Source organism: Stigmatopora argus, chromosome 5, assembly GCF_051989625.1.
Source record: "Stigmatopora argus isolate UIUO_Sarg chromosome 5, RoL_Sarg_1.0, whole genome shotgun sequence".
NCBI lineage: Eukaryota > Metazoa > Chordata > Actinopteri > Syngnathiformes > Syngnathidae > Stigmatopora > Stigmatopora argus.
The window spans coordinates 1,272,659-1,286,862 of record NC_135391.1 but is presented as its reverse complement, the minus strand read 5'-3'; the positions used below and the strand labels follow the sequence as shown (position 1 = coordinate 1,286,862).

General features: G+C 41.5%; 1 protein-coding gene across 3 annotated transcripts in view; it reads right to left on the bottom strand.

Moving 5' to 3' along the window:
• The window catches only part of scarf2 (scavenger receptor class F, member 2), a 34,506-nt gene extending 20,475 nt beyond the window's left edge, over window positions 1–14,031 (bottom strand). For all 3 annotated transcript variants that reach the window (XR_013300267.1, XR_013300266.1, XM_077600611.1), the window contains exons 1-9: window positions 13,585–14,031; window positions 11,468–11,526; window positions 10,822–10,923; window positions 9,560–10,079; window positions 7,861–8,079; window positions 6,437–6,565; window positions 5,133–5,236; window positions 3,685–3,799; window positions 3,351–3,448 (exon numbers count right to left, since the gene is read on the bottom strand). Coding sequence is in view for 1 of the 3 variants with exons in the window: in XM_077600611.1 (XP_077456737.1) it covers window positions 3,351–3,448; window positions 3,685–3,799; window positions 5,133–5,236; window positions 6,437–6,565; window positions 7,861–8,079; window positions 9,560–10,079; window positions 10,822–10,923; window positions 11,468–11,526; window positions 13,585–13,694 (1,456 nt within the window). In the remaining 2 variants the exon portion in view is untranslated. The remainder of the gene's footprint in view (window positions 1–3,350; window positions 3,449–3,684; window positions 3,800–5,132; window positions 5,237–6,436; window positions 6,566–7,860; window positions 8,080–9,559; window positions 10,080–10,821; window positions 10,924–11,467; window positions 11,527–13,584) is intronic.
• Between the last annotated feature and the right edge of the window lie 173 nt (window positions 14,032–14,204).

The following is a 14,204-nucleotide window of genomic DNA, read 5'->3' as shown; positions in this document are numbered from 1 at the left end:
CATACAGTATCTCAGAAATACCAGGTGTGATGATTTTTCTCAAGATTTTCCCTTTAAGATAACACATTTGTACTCCCTGACGCCGTGACGCAATGGCGTCGTGACGTCATGACGCAAGCGAATGCGCCCGATACGGTCATTTATTTAAAAATAGAGAAAAGATAAAACGCCAAGCAAAATTTATTTTGACGTCTATGAATGAAATTCAACCAAAAAAACGTATGTATCTTGCATAAAACGTCAAAAACATGTTCATTACACATTTGTACTCCCTATTAAAACCATGAATATGGAGGTGAAAATTGCTAATCAGGGTGCGGCTTATACGCGAGAAATTGTAAAAATCAACCATTTTAAGGCAATTTTAAGAGTGCGGCTTATACGCGAGTAAATACGGTACCCTAAAATGGAAAAGAAAGCGACACAAAATGAACAGATTGCCTGCCATTGACAATGATAGATGTCCAATTCACTTAAACTGTCTGTTTTCATGCTCATCTTTCAGTGCCATTGACGTTCATCCGGCCCTCCCAGTCAAAATAGTTTGGACACCTACTGCCGTCAATTAAGTTAACTTTTCGGGCCAAATATAAATGTATCTTTGCCAACCAAAAATAGTGTCAGCCTGATTTATGGATTTGATTTGGCTGTAAAAGCAGTTTTTTAAAGGAACCGTAAACAGGAGATAGTTTTTTCTCGTCAAAAAATGTACCAAAAGGGCTCCTTTTTTTGGCGCGTTGCCCTAAAAACAAGCCGTCGGAGATCCGGCGTGGTGACGACAAAGACACGGCTGTCTCGGCGCAGAACAAGGTCAGCATGGAGTCAGACTGGAGCTCAAATAATCAGCTGGATCACTTAAGGAAGCACATGCTGCTCGCACGCCCAAAAAGAAATCAGGTCATCGTCTTTTAACTCTCTCGTCACTCGCTTGGACTTTTTTTTTTTTTTGGTCCGAGTCCAACGGCGGCCATGGCCGCCTCGACTTTTCCGTCCGCCGAATCGACGGCGAAGTGAAAATGTGCAAACGCACTCACAAAAGTGTCGTTTTCGCCATCTTAACAGGATTTTTCACCCCCCTTTTTTGGCGATATGAGACGGTCCAAAACATCTGTTTTTAGTTTGAGGAAACTGTGGTTAACGTTTTTTTTTTGCCTGTTTTGTGACGTGACTGAAAAAAAAAAAACAGTAAATCAATCAGGATCGCTTTCTGTTTTTAGCATTTGATGGAATATGAGTTTCAAATAAACGTCCTGGTTTTGAACAAAGCAGCAAATGTTTTATTTTGTTTTTTAATTGACCAGATTTATCCTCAACATGAATAAAATGGTCAATAACCTGCACTCTTAAAATTGCCTTAAAATTGTTGAATCTTTACAATTTCTCGCGTATAAGCCGCCCCCTGATTCACAATTTTCACCTCCATTTTCTTGGATTTAATAGGGAGTACAAAAGTGTTACTTTGAAGGGAAAATATTAAGAAAAATCATGAAAGTCACGTGGTATTTCTGAGATACTGTATAAATTGATTACTGGATTCCCAAAGGGTGTTTCCTGCACGTAGACAAATTCAAAAAGTGACCAATTGACCGTGTACCCTCAATTCAGTCATTTTTTTTAGCTACAAATATGGCATATATGCGAGAAAAAAAAACGGTAATGGAGATAAGTGTGGTTCTGTCCACAGAAAGAAAGAAAGCATCCATCTTAAATGCGTAGAAGAAGCAAAGTTTTTCTCCGTCGCGCGACTGGACTCACTCCCACTCCCACTCCCAACTGCTCATTAGAGTTGAAAAGATCAGCATCTTTGGACGTCCCGGAATAGAAGAAAATGCGAAAATGCGGTCTGAGAGCAATCTGTCGCAGACCACGAGACCTCCACGCGGGCCTGCAAACACTGCAGCTTTTCATGGCTGCTCTCTCTTTTCCTAACACTTGCCCCAGAAAGCCTCTGCCGGGGCCAAGATGACGACGGAAGCCGCGGAATGGACGTGAGGGGGGGGGGGAAAGTGCGGCGCTTTGGGGCTTCGGGTAAGACCGACACGTGGTGGTCGCAGATTGGCCTTGATTTCTCTTTCGAAAAATGTGGGTCTGTTATTATTGACCAGGATTAAAGTTGATTAAAAAGCCAATCTTGGTCAAAATCATCGATTGACAGACAGGTCGCCTAAAGACGTTTCGCCGATGGACGTTTGACAGACGGACAGGTCGCCGAATGGACGTTCCGCCGAACGGAGGTTTCGCCGAAACGGGATTCGCGCGCTCGCCCCGCCCCCGGATCGCGTGTGTACAAGTTTTTCAACCTCGGCCCGCGGGCCATATACGGCCCGTTAGGATTTTTAATCCGGCACGCCGCCGGCGTTGTCCAAATTATAGTAAAAATCAATGATTCATCCCTTTGCCGCTCATCACTCTCAATTTATGAGTCTACCGTCAATGGCAGCCCGGGAATAAACACTCTTGGGCCGGCAGATGTAGCAGAACCGAGCCGTGAAATGACAGCAATCGGGTCAAATCCATCCTAAAACAGCATTTAATGATTAAATACAAATACTGGAGCTCTTTGGACATTAGAACCGAGCCCAGGGAAGTGAATTCCTCGGTAAAATGTCGCGATGTGGGCCAAAAAACGTCTATATACGTCCATTCGCCAAACGGCTCAAAATGCTCTCAAATTCAGTCAAATCCTGCCGAAACAGCGTTAAATGATTAAATACAAATACTAGTATTTGTATATACAATACTAGTATTTGTATTTAATCATTCATTAAATGCTCTCAAATTCGGTCAAATCCAGCCGAAAACAGCGTTTAATGATTAAATACAAATACTAGTATTTGTATATACAATACTAGTATTTGTATTTAATCATTTAACGCCGTTTTCGGCAGGATTTGACCGAATTTGAGAGCATTTTGAGCCGTTTGGCGAATTTGGACAACGCCGGCGGCGGGCCGGATTAAAAAATCCCAGCGGGCTGTATATGGCCCGCGGGCCGAGGTTGAAAGACTTGTACACACATGATCCGGGGGCGGGGCGAGCGCACGAATCCCGTTTCCGCGAAACCTCCATTCGGCCGAACATTCATTCGGCGAAACCTCCGTTCGGCCTAATGAACGTTCGGCGGAACGTCCATTCGGCGACCTGTCCGTCTGTCAAACGTCCGTCGGCGAAACGTCTTTAGGCGAATCATCCGAGTACCGTTTTGATGTTTTGAACAAAGCTCCAAAAGATTCCACAGAAGGCACAGTGGCAAAAAATGAAAAGAAAAAAAAAGCCCAAACAAAACAAAAAGCAGACAGGCAACGTCTGGCGGCTCAGCGTGGGATATGAAAGCGAGTTTTGGGGCTTACCGACGACTTTTGGCAGTTTCTGCCTCCTCAGTGGAATACGGGGAAGTTTAGTGCTGATTCGGCTAAATCGTCCGCACAGGATCCACTTGGCTTTTTTGCTGTTGGAAGAGTTGTCTGGGTTAGATCTGAGGTGGGATGACAGCATGGAAATCCAAATGAATCATTGAAAAAAGAGCCTTTATTAGACTTGGCTGCCTCACTCACACGGCTCCCCGTGCACCGTTAGCAACATGCAACGTTAGCCTTTAATATGTTTCTCTACCCGAGACATAGCAAAAATCCTACTTCCATTTATATATATTTTTTTAAATCGTATTCTGGGAATCGAACTCACTTGTGGTCATCTTTGTGCCGGTAGAGGCAGCAGCAGCACAGCAGGGAGAGCAAAACGATCAGCAAAAAGGAGACCAAAGTTCCGGCCGCGATCACGCCCATCCGTTGGTTGGGCTCTGCGAAATAACAAGCAATTCCGGGCATCTATAGATATATATAATATAGGATAACAGCATCATCAACTAAAATAAACAAGGTTTTTCTTGATAAAGTCCATTGATATTAATAGTAAAACTGCAGAATGCTAGGGTGAGGCTAACGTATAGCGTTACCGTTTGATGCAAGGGATATTTGAACACTTAAGGTGGAGCAACACGTGTAGATTAAATTAGATTAGAATTTTAGTTCATCCCATATTCGGGAAATTTCCTTGGTTGCGGTAGCAAGACAGACACAGAAGACATTGTAGATCTAGATAAAAAAATAAAAAATAAAATTGCAGTAATCCCTTGATGATCGCGTCTTTACTTATCGGGAATTCACTACTTTGCAATTTTTTTCCGCTATTAATTAAAAAAACACCCAAAAAACAACAGTAATCCTTCACTTATCGCGAATTCACTACTGTGCTATTTTTTCCGATATTAAATAAATTAAAAAAATACAGCCATCCCTCAATGATCGCGTCTTCACTTATCCCGAATTCACTATTTTGCGATTTTTTTCCGATATATAAACCCCCCCCCCCAAAAAACAGTAATCCGTCACTTATCACAAATTCACTACTTTGCGATTTCCCCCCGCTATTAATTAATTTAAAAAAAAAACAATAATCCCTCAATGATTACGTCTTTACTTATCGCAAATTCACTATTTAGCGATTTTTTTCCAGCTATAATTTTTTTTTTAAATACAGTAATCACTCGATTAGCGCGTCTTCACTTATCACAAATTCACTACTTTGCTATTATTTTCCACTATTAATTTAAAAAAAAAAAGCAGTAATCCCTCTCTTGTCGCGAGCGAATTCACTACTTTGTAATTTTTCCGCTATCAATTTAAAAAAAAAAAAAAATTCAGTGCTAAGTCCTAGTAGCAAAAGTAGCTTCCACTCACAAGTTTCAATTATTTACAGTCAGGAAATGAAAACCAGTCAAAAATCGAGTCGCTTGCCGATAGCTTGCTCGACAATACTAGCATCGTGTGTCCAGTTAATAAACGGTCCACTCATGGTTTAACTTTCTTTTAGTTGGACTGGACGCCAACAAACGTAGCTCACCGGGGAGACCGGTCTGGAAAAGCTATCGAGCCCTACACACACACACACACACACGCACACAGTTTGTTGGTACTACATGTACAGCCAACTGCTAGTCATTTAAGACACAGTCGGATCAGGAAGCTTACGGCTTTTTTTGGACATCATAAGAAAATGTTCTTTTGGTCTCGATGGCAAAAAAAGACAAGTTCGCTTGAGGACGGCGTTGAAAAAAAATGGCGTTTTCTTACGGAGATAGCAGGCGCCCGACACGGGGTCGCAGTTTTTGTCGTGGCAAGGACACGTTCGGTTGCAGTTGACTCCGTATTGTCCGGGTTGGCAGCTCATGTTGCAACTGTGGACGAGAAAACAAAGATTTCAGAAAGTTCAAGTTTGAGTATTTTTAACTGCCTTGAAGAAATAGAATTCGGAAAATGGAAACCAAGAAATAAAATACCTAAATTGGAGAAAAATGTCTTTCTAGAGCAAGGGTGTCAAACTCGGGTTGGTTCGCGGGCCGCATTAACGTCAACTCCATTTCATATTATAGATATAATATTTAGATTTATTTTTTAATTGGAATATAAGAACTGGATCAAAAGCCCTAAATATTCAGTTTTTTAATAGATCTAAAACAATGTTTATTTGAGCTAATTTTTCTTAGTAAGGGAAAACGTCTTATAATCATTTGTTTTTCATTTCAAATGGAAACAAAATATTCTTTTTAATTATTTTCAATATTAAAGTGGAAAACCTCAAATGTAAACAAAATATTCTTTTAAATTATTTTCAATATTAAAGTGGAAAACCGAAAACATTTATATATTTATTTTTTAGATTTTACAAAATGCTTTTTGAACTAAAAACAACTAGATAAAAAGCCCTGAATATTCAGTTTATTTTATATTTATTTATATTTAATATTTAGATTTTTTTTAAATAAATGGATTAAATGAACTGGATTAAAGGCCCTGAATATTCCGTTTTTTATAGATCTAAAACAATGTTAGTTTTAGCTTTTTTTTACTATATTTTTAGATTTTACAAAATGATTTTTGAACTAAAAACACAGAAAAAAATGGATTAAAAATTGCAATTATTGATTTAAAAAGGGGAAAATCAGGAAATTGAATATACATCTATACTCTTCATTTGAATTTGATCCTAAAACAGAAAGTCGCCACTCATGATTTACTTTCTCGGGCCACACAAAATGATGCGGCGGGCCAGATTTGTCCCCCGGGCCGCCACTTTGACACCTGTGTTCTAGAGCCCTTTTTAGACATTAATGAAGAATCTGTCTTTTTCAAATATGCTAGAAAAGACGCATTCCGTCTAAAACAAAGGTGTCAAACTCGGTTGGCGGGCCAGACTAGACCAGACCTCACGTGGGCCGGTCCGGTTTATCTTTGGCCCCCAAAGTTCACTCCCAGGCAAAACCACCGTTGACCAAATGTGAACGTAAGAAGAGATCCGACGCTAAATGTTGACGTATTTAGCCTTCATGTGCGCAGCTGTGTAGGTGCGAAGACTTTTGCAACCCCAACCGACTTACTAGATTCCGTAAAATCCGTGGTCGCAGAGGCACTCTCCCGTGACGCCGTGACAGTTGCGGTTGAAACAGTGGCTGCAGTTGTTCTCGCAATTGTCGCCGTACGTGCCGTTGGGGCAGCGCACTTCACATCTAAGAAAAAAAAGAACAACAGCCATCGTTAAGGAGGTCAACGCCATTAGTCACGGGGCGTTAGCCTTGCGTACGCTAGTATTACCGCAGTGAGCTACTCGTTATAAAGTCGTGAGCAACGTTCCCTCTAATTTTATACGTGTGAGCATAGCGACGATTTTCCTGAGCGCACCGAGGACCACTGTGAGCAACATCCAGAGTTACCCACCGGCCATCAGCAGGTGCATTTCTACTACCGTATTTTGCTGTTTAATATACCCCCATTTAATATACCCGGGTATATTAAATGGCGCACAAATGGGAATGTACGATCCACTACGCACTCTTTATGCCGTGACAGGGTGCATCAACGTTTGCAGACTAAATCTACTTACTGCTGAATAAAGTCTGTCTGACTTGGAATTTTAATGAACTTAAGTATCTATAATGATGCCCCCATGAACACCATACAAATATTGCCAAAAAAGCTGAGTTGCCGTTTAATATATGTTAAACGGCAGGGGTATATTAAATGGCGCACAAACGGGAGGCTCAAAAATGCAAAAATCATTTAATATAACAGGGTATATCAAACAGCAAAATACGGTACCCATAAGTGATCTAGTAATATATATATATATATCATAAAATGTAATTCATATCCATCAATAAAACATCTTCACTAGAATATGCACGAATCTGACTGCAGTTATCCCTCGATTATCGCGGTTAATGTAGACCAGACATGGCCGCTATAAACGAAAAACCGCAAAGTTTGTGTGCATCATTTTGGGAATATTTTGAAGGGAAGACAAAAGCAAACATCCCTGGATAGGTTGCATCTGATAGTCCAGGTGGAGGCGGGGCTAAATAGAGCCAACCCGGGAGAAGAAAGGTATCCAAATTTAAAACTAAATAAGAATTAAGTTTAGTGTAAGGTTAGATTAAACTCATTTTTGAGTGTGTCTGCATCGTAATCCAAGTTCATTTAAATTTCTTTATGTTATGTTACGAGCATGTTGCCGTGCAAAAAGTCTCCCTCCGCGAAATCCGTCTAATTTTAGTACTGTAAAACCACTAGTTATTTGTTACTTTGTTAATAGATGGCGAATTAGAACAAATCAAAATGTTTTTCCAATCCAATATCCTGTTTTGGGTGTTTTTTTTCCGATGTTTGGAAGGAATTCATTTGTTTTTAGTTCATTTCTATGGAAAACGTTGATTTGAGTCACGAGTAAATCGACATACGAGCTCAGTCCAGGAACCAATTAAGCTCGTATCTCGAGGTATCACTGTATTTATTGCTTTTTCTTTACCTGTCCCCAATCCAGCCGGGGTTACAGTGGGCGCACTTTCCCTGAATGGGGTCGCAGTGATGTCCGTCCCGACAGGTGGGGCAGACTTCCTGGCAGTTGTCGCCGAAGAAGCCCTTGGAGCAGAGCTGGTCGCAACGCGTTCCGTTCCAGCCTTTGTCGCACGTGACGCAGCGTCCCTCCGTCACCTTGCACGGTTGCTGGCCTTTGCAGTGGCCGCACCTGAAAAAAGACAGTCCATTGGTCCAGTTAGCGCAACGCCGCCGTCTTGATTTAAAGCTACGATGGAATGAATGGAATTGTAACTTCATTATTTCCGGTGGTTTAAGCTTCAATGGCTTTTGCGGCTCCGATTATTTGTTAGCGGATGATGTGAAAAGCAATTTCCAAATCTTTAAGGCTATTTTAAGGGTCATTGGCTGTGGATTGTATCACATCTTATTGAAACTATAAAATTGCAACTAATCGTGCGGCACGTAAAGTAAGTGAACAATTAGCATGGGTTTTAAAAAAAAAAGCATTTTGTTGGCATTAACTCGCTAGCTAAGGAGAAACTCTAGCACTTGGGACCGAATGGCGGCTTATGTTTTTTCCCCTCTGACCACTGAAAAATGGTTTTAAGTGAACAGATCACTGATTTAGTATGTTGCTGTTCATTCTACTACTGTTACTTTAACGTGTTTTTTCTCGGTTTCAGATCACATTAAAAAATAAACGTTAAGTTGTGTGTTTACATGCGTATGTTTACTGAGCTGCCATTAGCAATTCCATTTCGTAAGTTGAGGTATTATTTATACTCCAGGGCAATTTATATCTCATCTCATTTTCTGAACCACTTTGTCCTCAGTAGGTTTGCGGGGGTGCTGGCGACCATCCCAGCTAACTTTAGGCCAGACACCCTGAATTGGTGGCAAGCCAATCGCAGGGCACGAGGAGACAAAACAATCATTCGCACTCACACTCATAGCTAGGGTCAATTTAGAGCACATGTGTCAAAGTGGCGGCCCGGGGGCCAAATCTGGCCCGCCGCATCATTTTGTGTGGCACGGGGAAAGTAAATGATGAGTGCCAACTTTCTGTTTTAGGATCAAATTCAAATGAAGAGTATAGATGTATATTACATTTCCTGATTTTCCCCCTTTTAAATCAATAATTGTCATTTTTGAATCCATTTTTTCTGTGTTTTTAGTTCAAAAAACATTTTGTAAAATCTAAAAATATATTAAAAAAAGCTAAAATAAACATTGTTTTAGATCTATAAAAAACGGAATATTCAGGGCTTTTTATCCAGTTCTTTTAATCCATTTATTAAAAAAAATCTAAATATTATATCTAAAACGGTCCGGCCCACGTGAAATCAAGTTGACGTTAAATCGGCCCGCGAAAACCAACCCGAGTCTGACACCCTTGATTTGGAGTGTCCAAATCAGCCTAGCATGCATGTCTTTGGAATGTGAGAGGAAACCGGAGTACCCGTAGAAAACCCACGCAGCCCTGGGGCGAACATACAAACTCCACACAGGTGGACCGACCTGGATTTGAGCCCACTGTGAGGCCGACACGCTAACCACTCATCCACCTTGCCACCCTTGCAATTTAGATACATTCATTTTTCTTCATTATACATGGTTTGACTGATGCGGCTTATACTCGAGTACGATTGCGACTTAAGAGTCAGGAAAATAGGATAAGCATTCCTTACTTGTTTCTGCAATTTTGCCCGTAGAATCCGGCGGGACAGGGCTCCCTGCAAAACTTGCCGCGGTAGCCCGGGGTGCAGGTGCACGAGCCGTCGGCCGGGTTGCACTTGCCGTGGATGCAATGGCAGTAGTACTCGCACCTGGGACCCCACATCATCTCCCGGCAATGACAGCGCTGCGAGAACTGCTCGCAGGGCGAGTTGTTGCAGTTGCACTGGGTGGCGCAATGGCGCCCCGTCCAGCCGGGGCTGCAGGCGCAGCGGCCCGTCATGGCGTCGCAGGCCGAGTTGACGCTGCAGTAGCAGTTGTTGTTGCACTGGGGACCCCAGAAACCCGGGTGGCACGTGCAGAAACCCGTGTCCTGGTCGCATTTGCCCTTCTGGCACATGCAGGAGTTCTCGCAGTTGGGACCCCAGCGATTGTGGTGGCACGTGCATTTGCCCGTCAAGTCGTCGCATTGACCGTTGGGGTGGCAGTTGCATTTGCCCTTGCAGTCCGGACCCCAAAACTGGGCCGGACACTCTGCGGAAAGGAAAGAGTTTCAAGTCTTGCAGTTCATTTTTGGGTGAGAAAAAAAATACTGTCTGTCTAAGTCAAGTGTCAAAGTGGCGGCCCGGGGGCCAAATCTGGCCCGCCGCATCATTTTGTGTGGCCCGGGAAAGTCAATGATGAGTGCCGACTTTCTGTTTTAGGATCAAATTAAAATGAAGAGTATAGATGTATATTAAATTTCCTGATTTTCCCCCTTTTAAATCAATAATTGTCATTTTTTAATCCATTTTTCTGTTTTTAGTTCAAAAATCATTTTGTAAAATCTAAAAATATATAAAAATATTTTCTGTTTTCCACTTTAATATGGAACATAAAGAAAAATTGGGTTTCCTTTTGAAATCAATGAAGAGATTTTCCCTTACTAAGAAAAAAAGATCAAATAAATTAAATCAATAATTGTCATTTTTTAAATCCATTTTTTCAGTGTTTTTAGTTCAAAAATCACTTTGTAAAATCTAAAAATATATATTAAAAAAGCTCAAATAAACATTGTTTTAGATCTATAAAAAAACTGAATATTCAAGGCTTTTGGTCCAGTTCTTTTAATCCATTTATTAAAAAAAAACATATCTAAATATTATATCTTAAATGGTCCGGCCCACATGAAACCGAGTTGACATTAATGCGCCCTACGTATTTTTGCTCCACCGTTAGCGTTTGAGCGAATCTTTTCTTTTGGCTTTATCTGATCCGGCACGACTCGCTGCCTTACTTGTATCGCAGCTGGCTCCGAAGTATCCATGGCGACAGCGGCACTCGTTAGGCCTGACGCACACCTCGTTTTCCTTGCAGGTGAAGTTGCCTTCGCAGAGCGCTTGGGTGGGCAAAACAACAGAAAGGGACGTCATTCAATGCCGACTGCTTACATTCCGTCTACCATGGTACCTCTACTTACAAAATTATTTGGTTCTACGAGTGGTTTCTTCTGATATTTTACATTGAATTAGAATAATTGGCTACTTGATCTTTAATACTGACCCCCTAAGGATCTTTTCCAAAGGGGTGGAATTGATAATGGGAGCTCAGCAACAATACGTAAACACACAACTTGACAACGTCAAATTATGTTATGCACACTCAGAAAAATTCAAGAGAAGACACAGGGATCAACGATGGCCATTGGGAGGCCGGCGAGGTATTGGCCGATAGCCAATGGGAAGCTGGTGAGGTATTGGACGATAGCCAATGGGATAGCCACTCCACCACGACAATTTCAAATAAAACCCTATACATGATGTATATTTACGTTTCGGGGGATGTTTGGTATTGTAACTTGGATCGTTCTTTGTATCTTGGAAGCAAAGTTTTCCGTAAGTAGAGGTACCCCAGTGTACGTTACGAGTGAGCGTAAAACATACGTGTCAGGCATTCCGTCCCGAGTTGAGCCCATCCACGGCAGCAAACCAAGCCCGGAGATCTGAAAAACAATTCCCAAAGTTTCAATAAAATGGAGCAAAGGGACGGAGACTCCACCTGCCGTGAAACAGCAGACGTATCAAAGTTGCCGGGACCACGCCCGATTCTTTTTCGTTCACATCTGGGGAGATTAAACATGGGAAGGCGTTATCGCGGTCATGCACATGCTGAGCACATGCTAATCTCCGTTAGCGACGCGCCGTCGTAAAAATGGGATTCTTGTTATCGTTTCGTCTTCCCGGGAATTTTTTTTAGGGAAAAAACGGCGGAGGAGGCTAAATATATAAGCGGGCTGTTGCCAAGTGTTTTTTTTTTGGGGTGGGTCTGTCAGGAAAAGACAAATTCGTCTCCCGTTCCCCTGGCGAGCGTGACCTTGACGGGGCCGCCGCAACACGTCTGCTGGCCCCGAAACGTTTGGAGAAACCAGTTCCTTTTAGACTTAAAGAGGCGGGAGCCACGTTGTTTTTAATTCTGACAAAACGGCGCGTGTTAAACATCAACTTCTGCGTGCTTTCACTTGAAATAAGAGAGGACAAGCCTGCGTTTACAACTCAACTGTGCGTGATGGATTACATTTATTCCCTTTTGCCTCTCCAAACTATGATAAACTGTCGTATTTTCCAGACTATAAGCCGCTAACCACTCATGTTCAAATTGTATTATTTTCAATGTTGTCCAAACAACTGTTAATATGTGAGATTAACAGATGCCAATTTTGTCTGTTTTTTCCTATTTTAAGACTATTTTAATGTATGTACTTGGTTTCTGATGAATTAAAAAAAACTATTCCAAAGTATGAGAATTGGGCGCATTTTGCGGACTATAAATCACACTTTTTCCTACTTTGGGTTTGCCTGCAACTCAAATAATTCAAAAACTGCCCCGAAAAATGCAACTTTTATGCAAATTTTATCTGCCTATCCAAAGTATGAGAATCGGGCGCATATTCCGGACTATAAATCACACTTTTTCCTACTTTGGGTTTGCCTACAACTCATATAATTCAAAAACTGCCCCCGAAAAATGCAACTTTTATGCAAATTGTATCTGCCTATCCAAAGTATGAGAATCGGGCGCATATTCCGGACTATAAATCACACTTTTTCATACTTTGGGTTTGCCTGCAACTCGTATAATTAAAAAACTGCCCCCGAAAAATGCAACTTCTACCCAGTCTGACCTATATATATATAATTTTCCCTTTCATAGTGTATTCTTTAGTGACTTTTAGTCCAAAAAATACATTATTTAATGAGCGTTCCAAAAAAAACTAGAACTAAAATAGAGTGAGCGCTGGAGGCCTTCAACTGTTAACTCTGTAATGCAAAGTCATGTCCCGGAAATGCTGACATGTGATCATAAATTCATAACTACCACACACACACCCACACACACACAATCATTTGACTGCAGAGCAAATAAGGAACTTACTGGAATGGTCGCAAACTGTTAAATAAGTTAGTAGTGAGTGGCAGTGATGGATATAAAATGAAAGGAGGAATATGTAAAACAAACAAAAAATAGTCAAGTGCTGAAAACGTACATAAAGCAAGCCCCCCGACCCCCCAAAAAAGTGAAGATTGAAATATAAAAGTTAAGAGTTGGAGGCAGATTTAAAGAATAATGTGGCAGGATATTAACAAGGATGCCAATGATGTCCAATCCAACATAAGTGGGAGAGTTGGCATCAATCGCTTAAAGTCTGAGAAAGATCAAAAAGTTTATCATAACTTCCATCCATAACAATTGACTGCAAGTCAACAACCGCGCCTCTTGTGGTGAAAGGCAATCACTGCAGGCCAGATGCACACATCTGGATTCCCCCTTTTCTTCAAAACTGCGGACTTAAAACGGCTCAAAATCATTTTCCGAGGAGGAGAAATCAAAACTAGCCTTTCCTTTTAAACCCAAATAATAATTCTATCAAGCTAAGTACTTTTAAAAGAAAAATAAACTCCTAAAAAAGTGCATGAGAAAAATCCTGCGCTCAAGAAAAAAAAGTTGCAAAAAAATCCTTTGGCTCATCAAACGTGAAAAACAATAAAATGGCATTTCTTACCCAGCTGCTCTGCACACATTTCTGCCTTTGGCTCGGAGTTGCTGGCTCGCAACGACGCTAAAAAGGAGAGCAAGCACCCCCGCAAAACCCCAAAAGTTCTTCACTTCCATGGTAAAAGCATCCTTCTTCTTTTAATCCACGCGCAATTTTTTTTGGTTATTTTTCCGACGCACTTAATCCCCGAATAAATCGCCCAATCCAACCGCGTCCAGTTCGATTCCCAAGGCAACTCGGCTCGTCGACGTCGTCCGCGTACGTCGCGCCGTTACTTCCATCAAGTGTTCCTCTTATTTTGCAAAACCGCCGAGGAGAGAAAAAAGAGCTAAAAAGTCCCCCCAAAAACGGACAGAACTCCTTCACTTTTTGGTCCTCTCAGGAGTGGCAGGAGGGAAATTCCTGATTTGTTACTCTGTCTTCTGCTGAAATTTACATAAAGCGTGCGCACCAGGGTCTGCCCTAGCACCCCCACCCCCCTTTTGCGGAAGAAAAGCTGCAACGCAAGAGCCGTTCAAAATAAAGCAAATATTGGGAAAATACGCTTTTATAATATAAATAAGAGGGTGGGTGAACAAAAAAATCCAGTTCTAATGATGCATACAAAAAGGGCAAACTCCATAAAA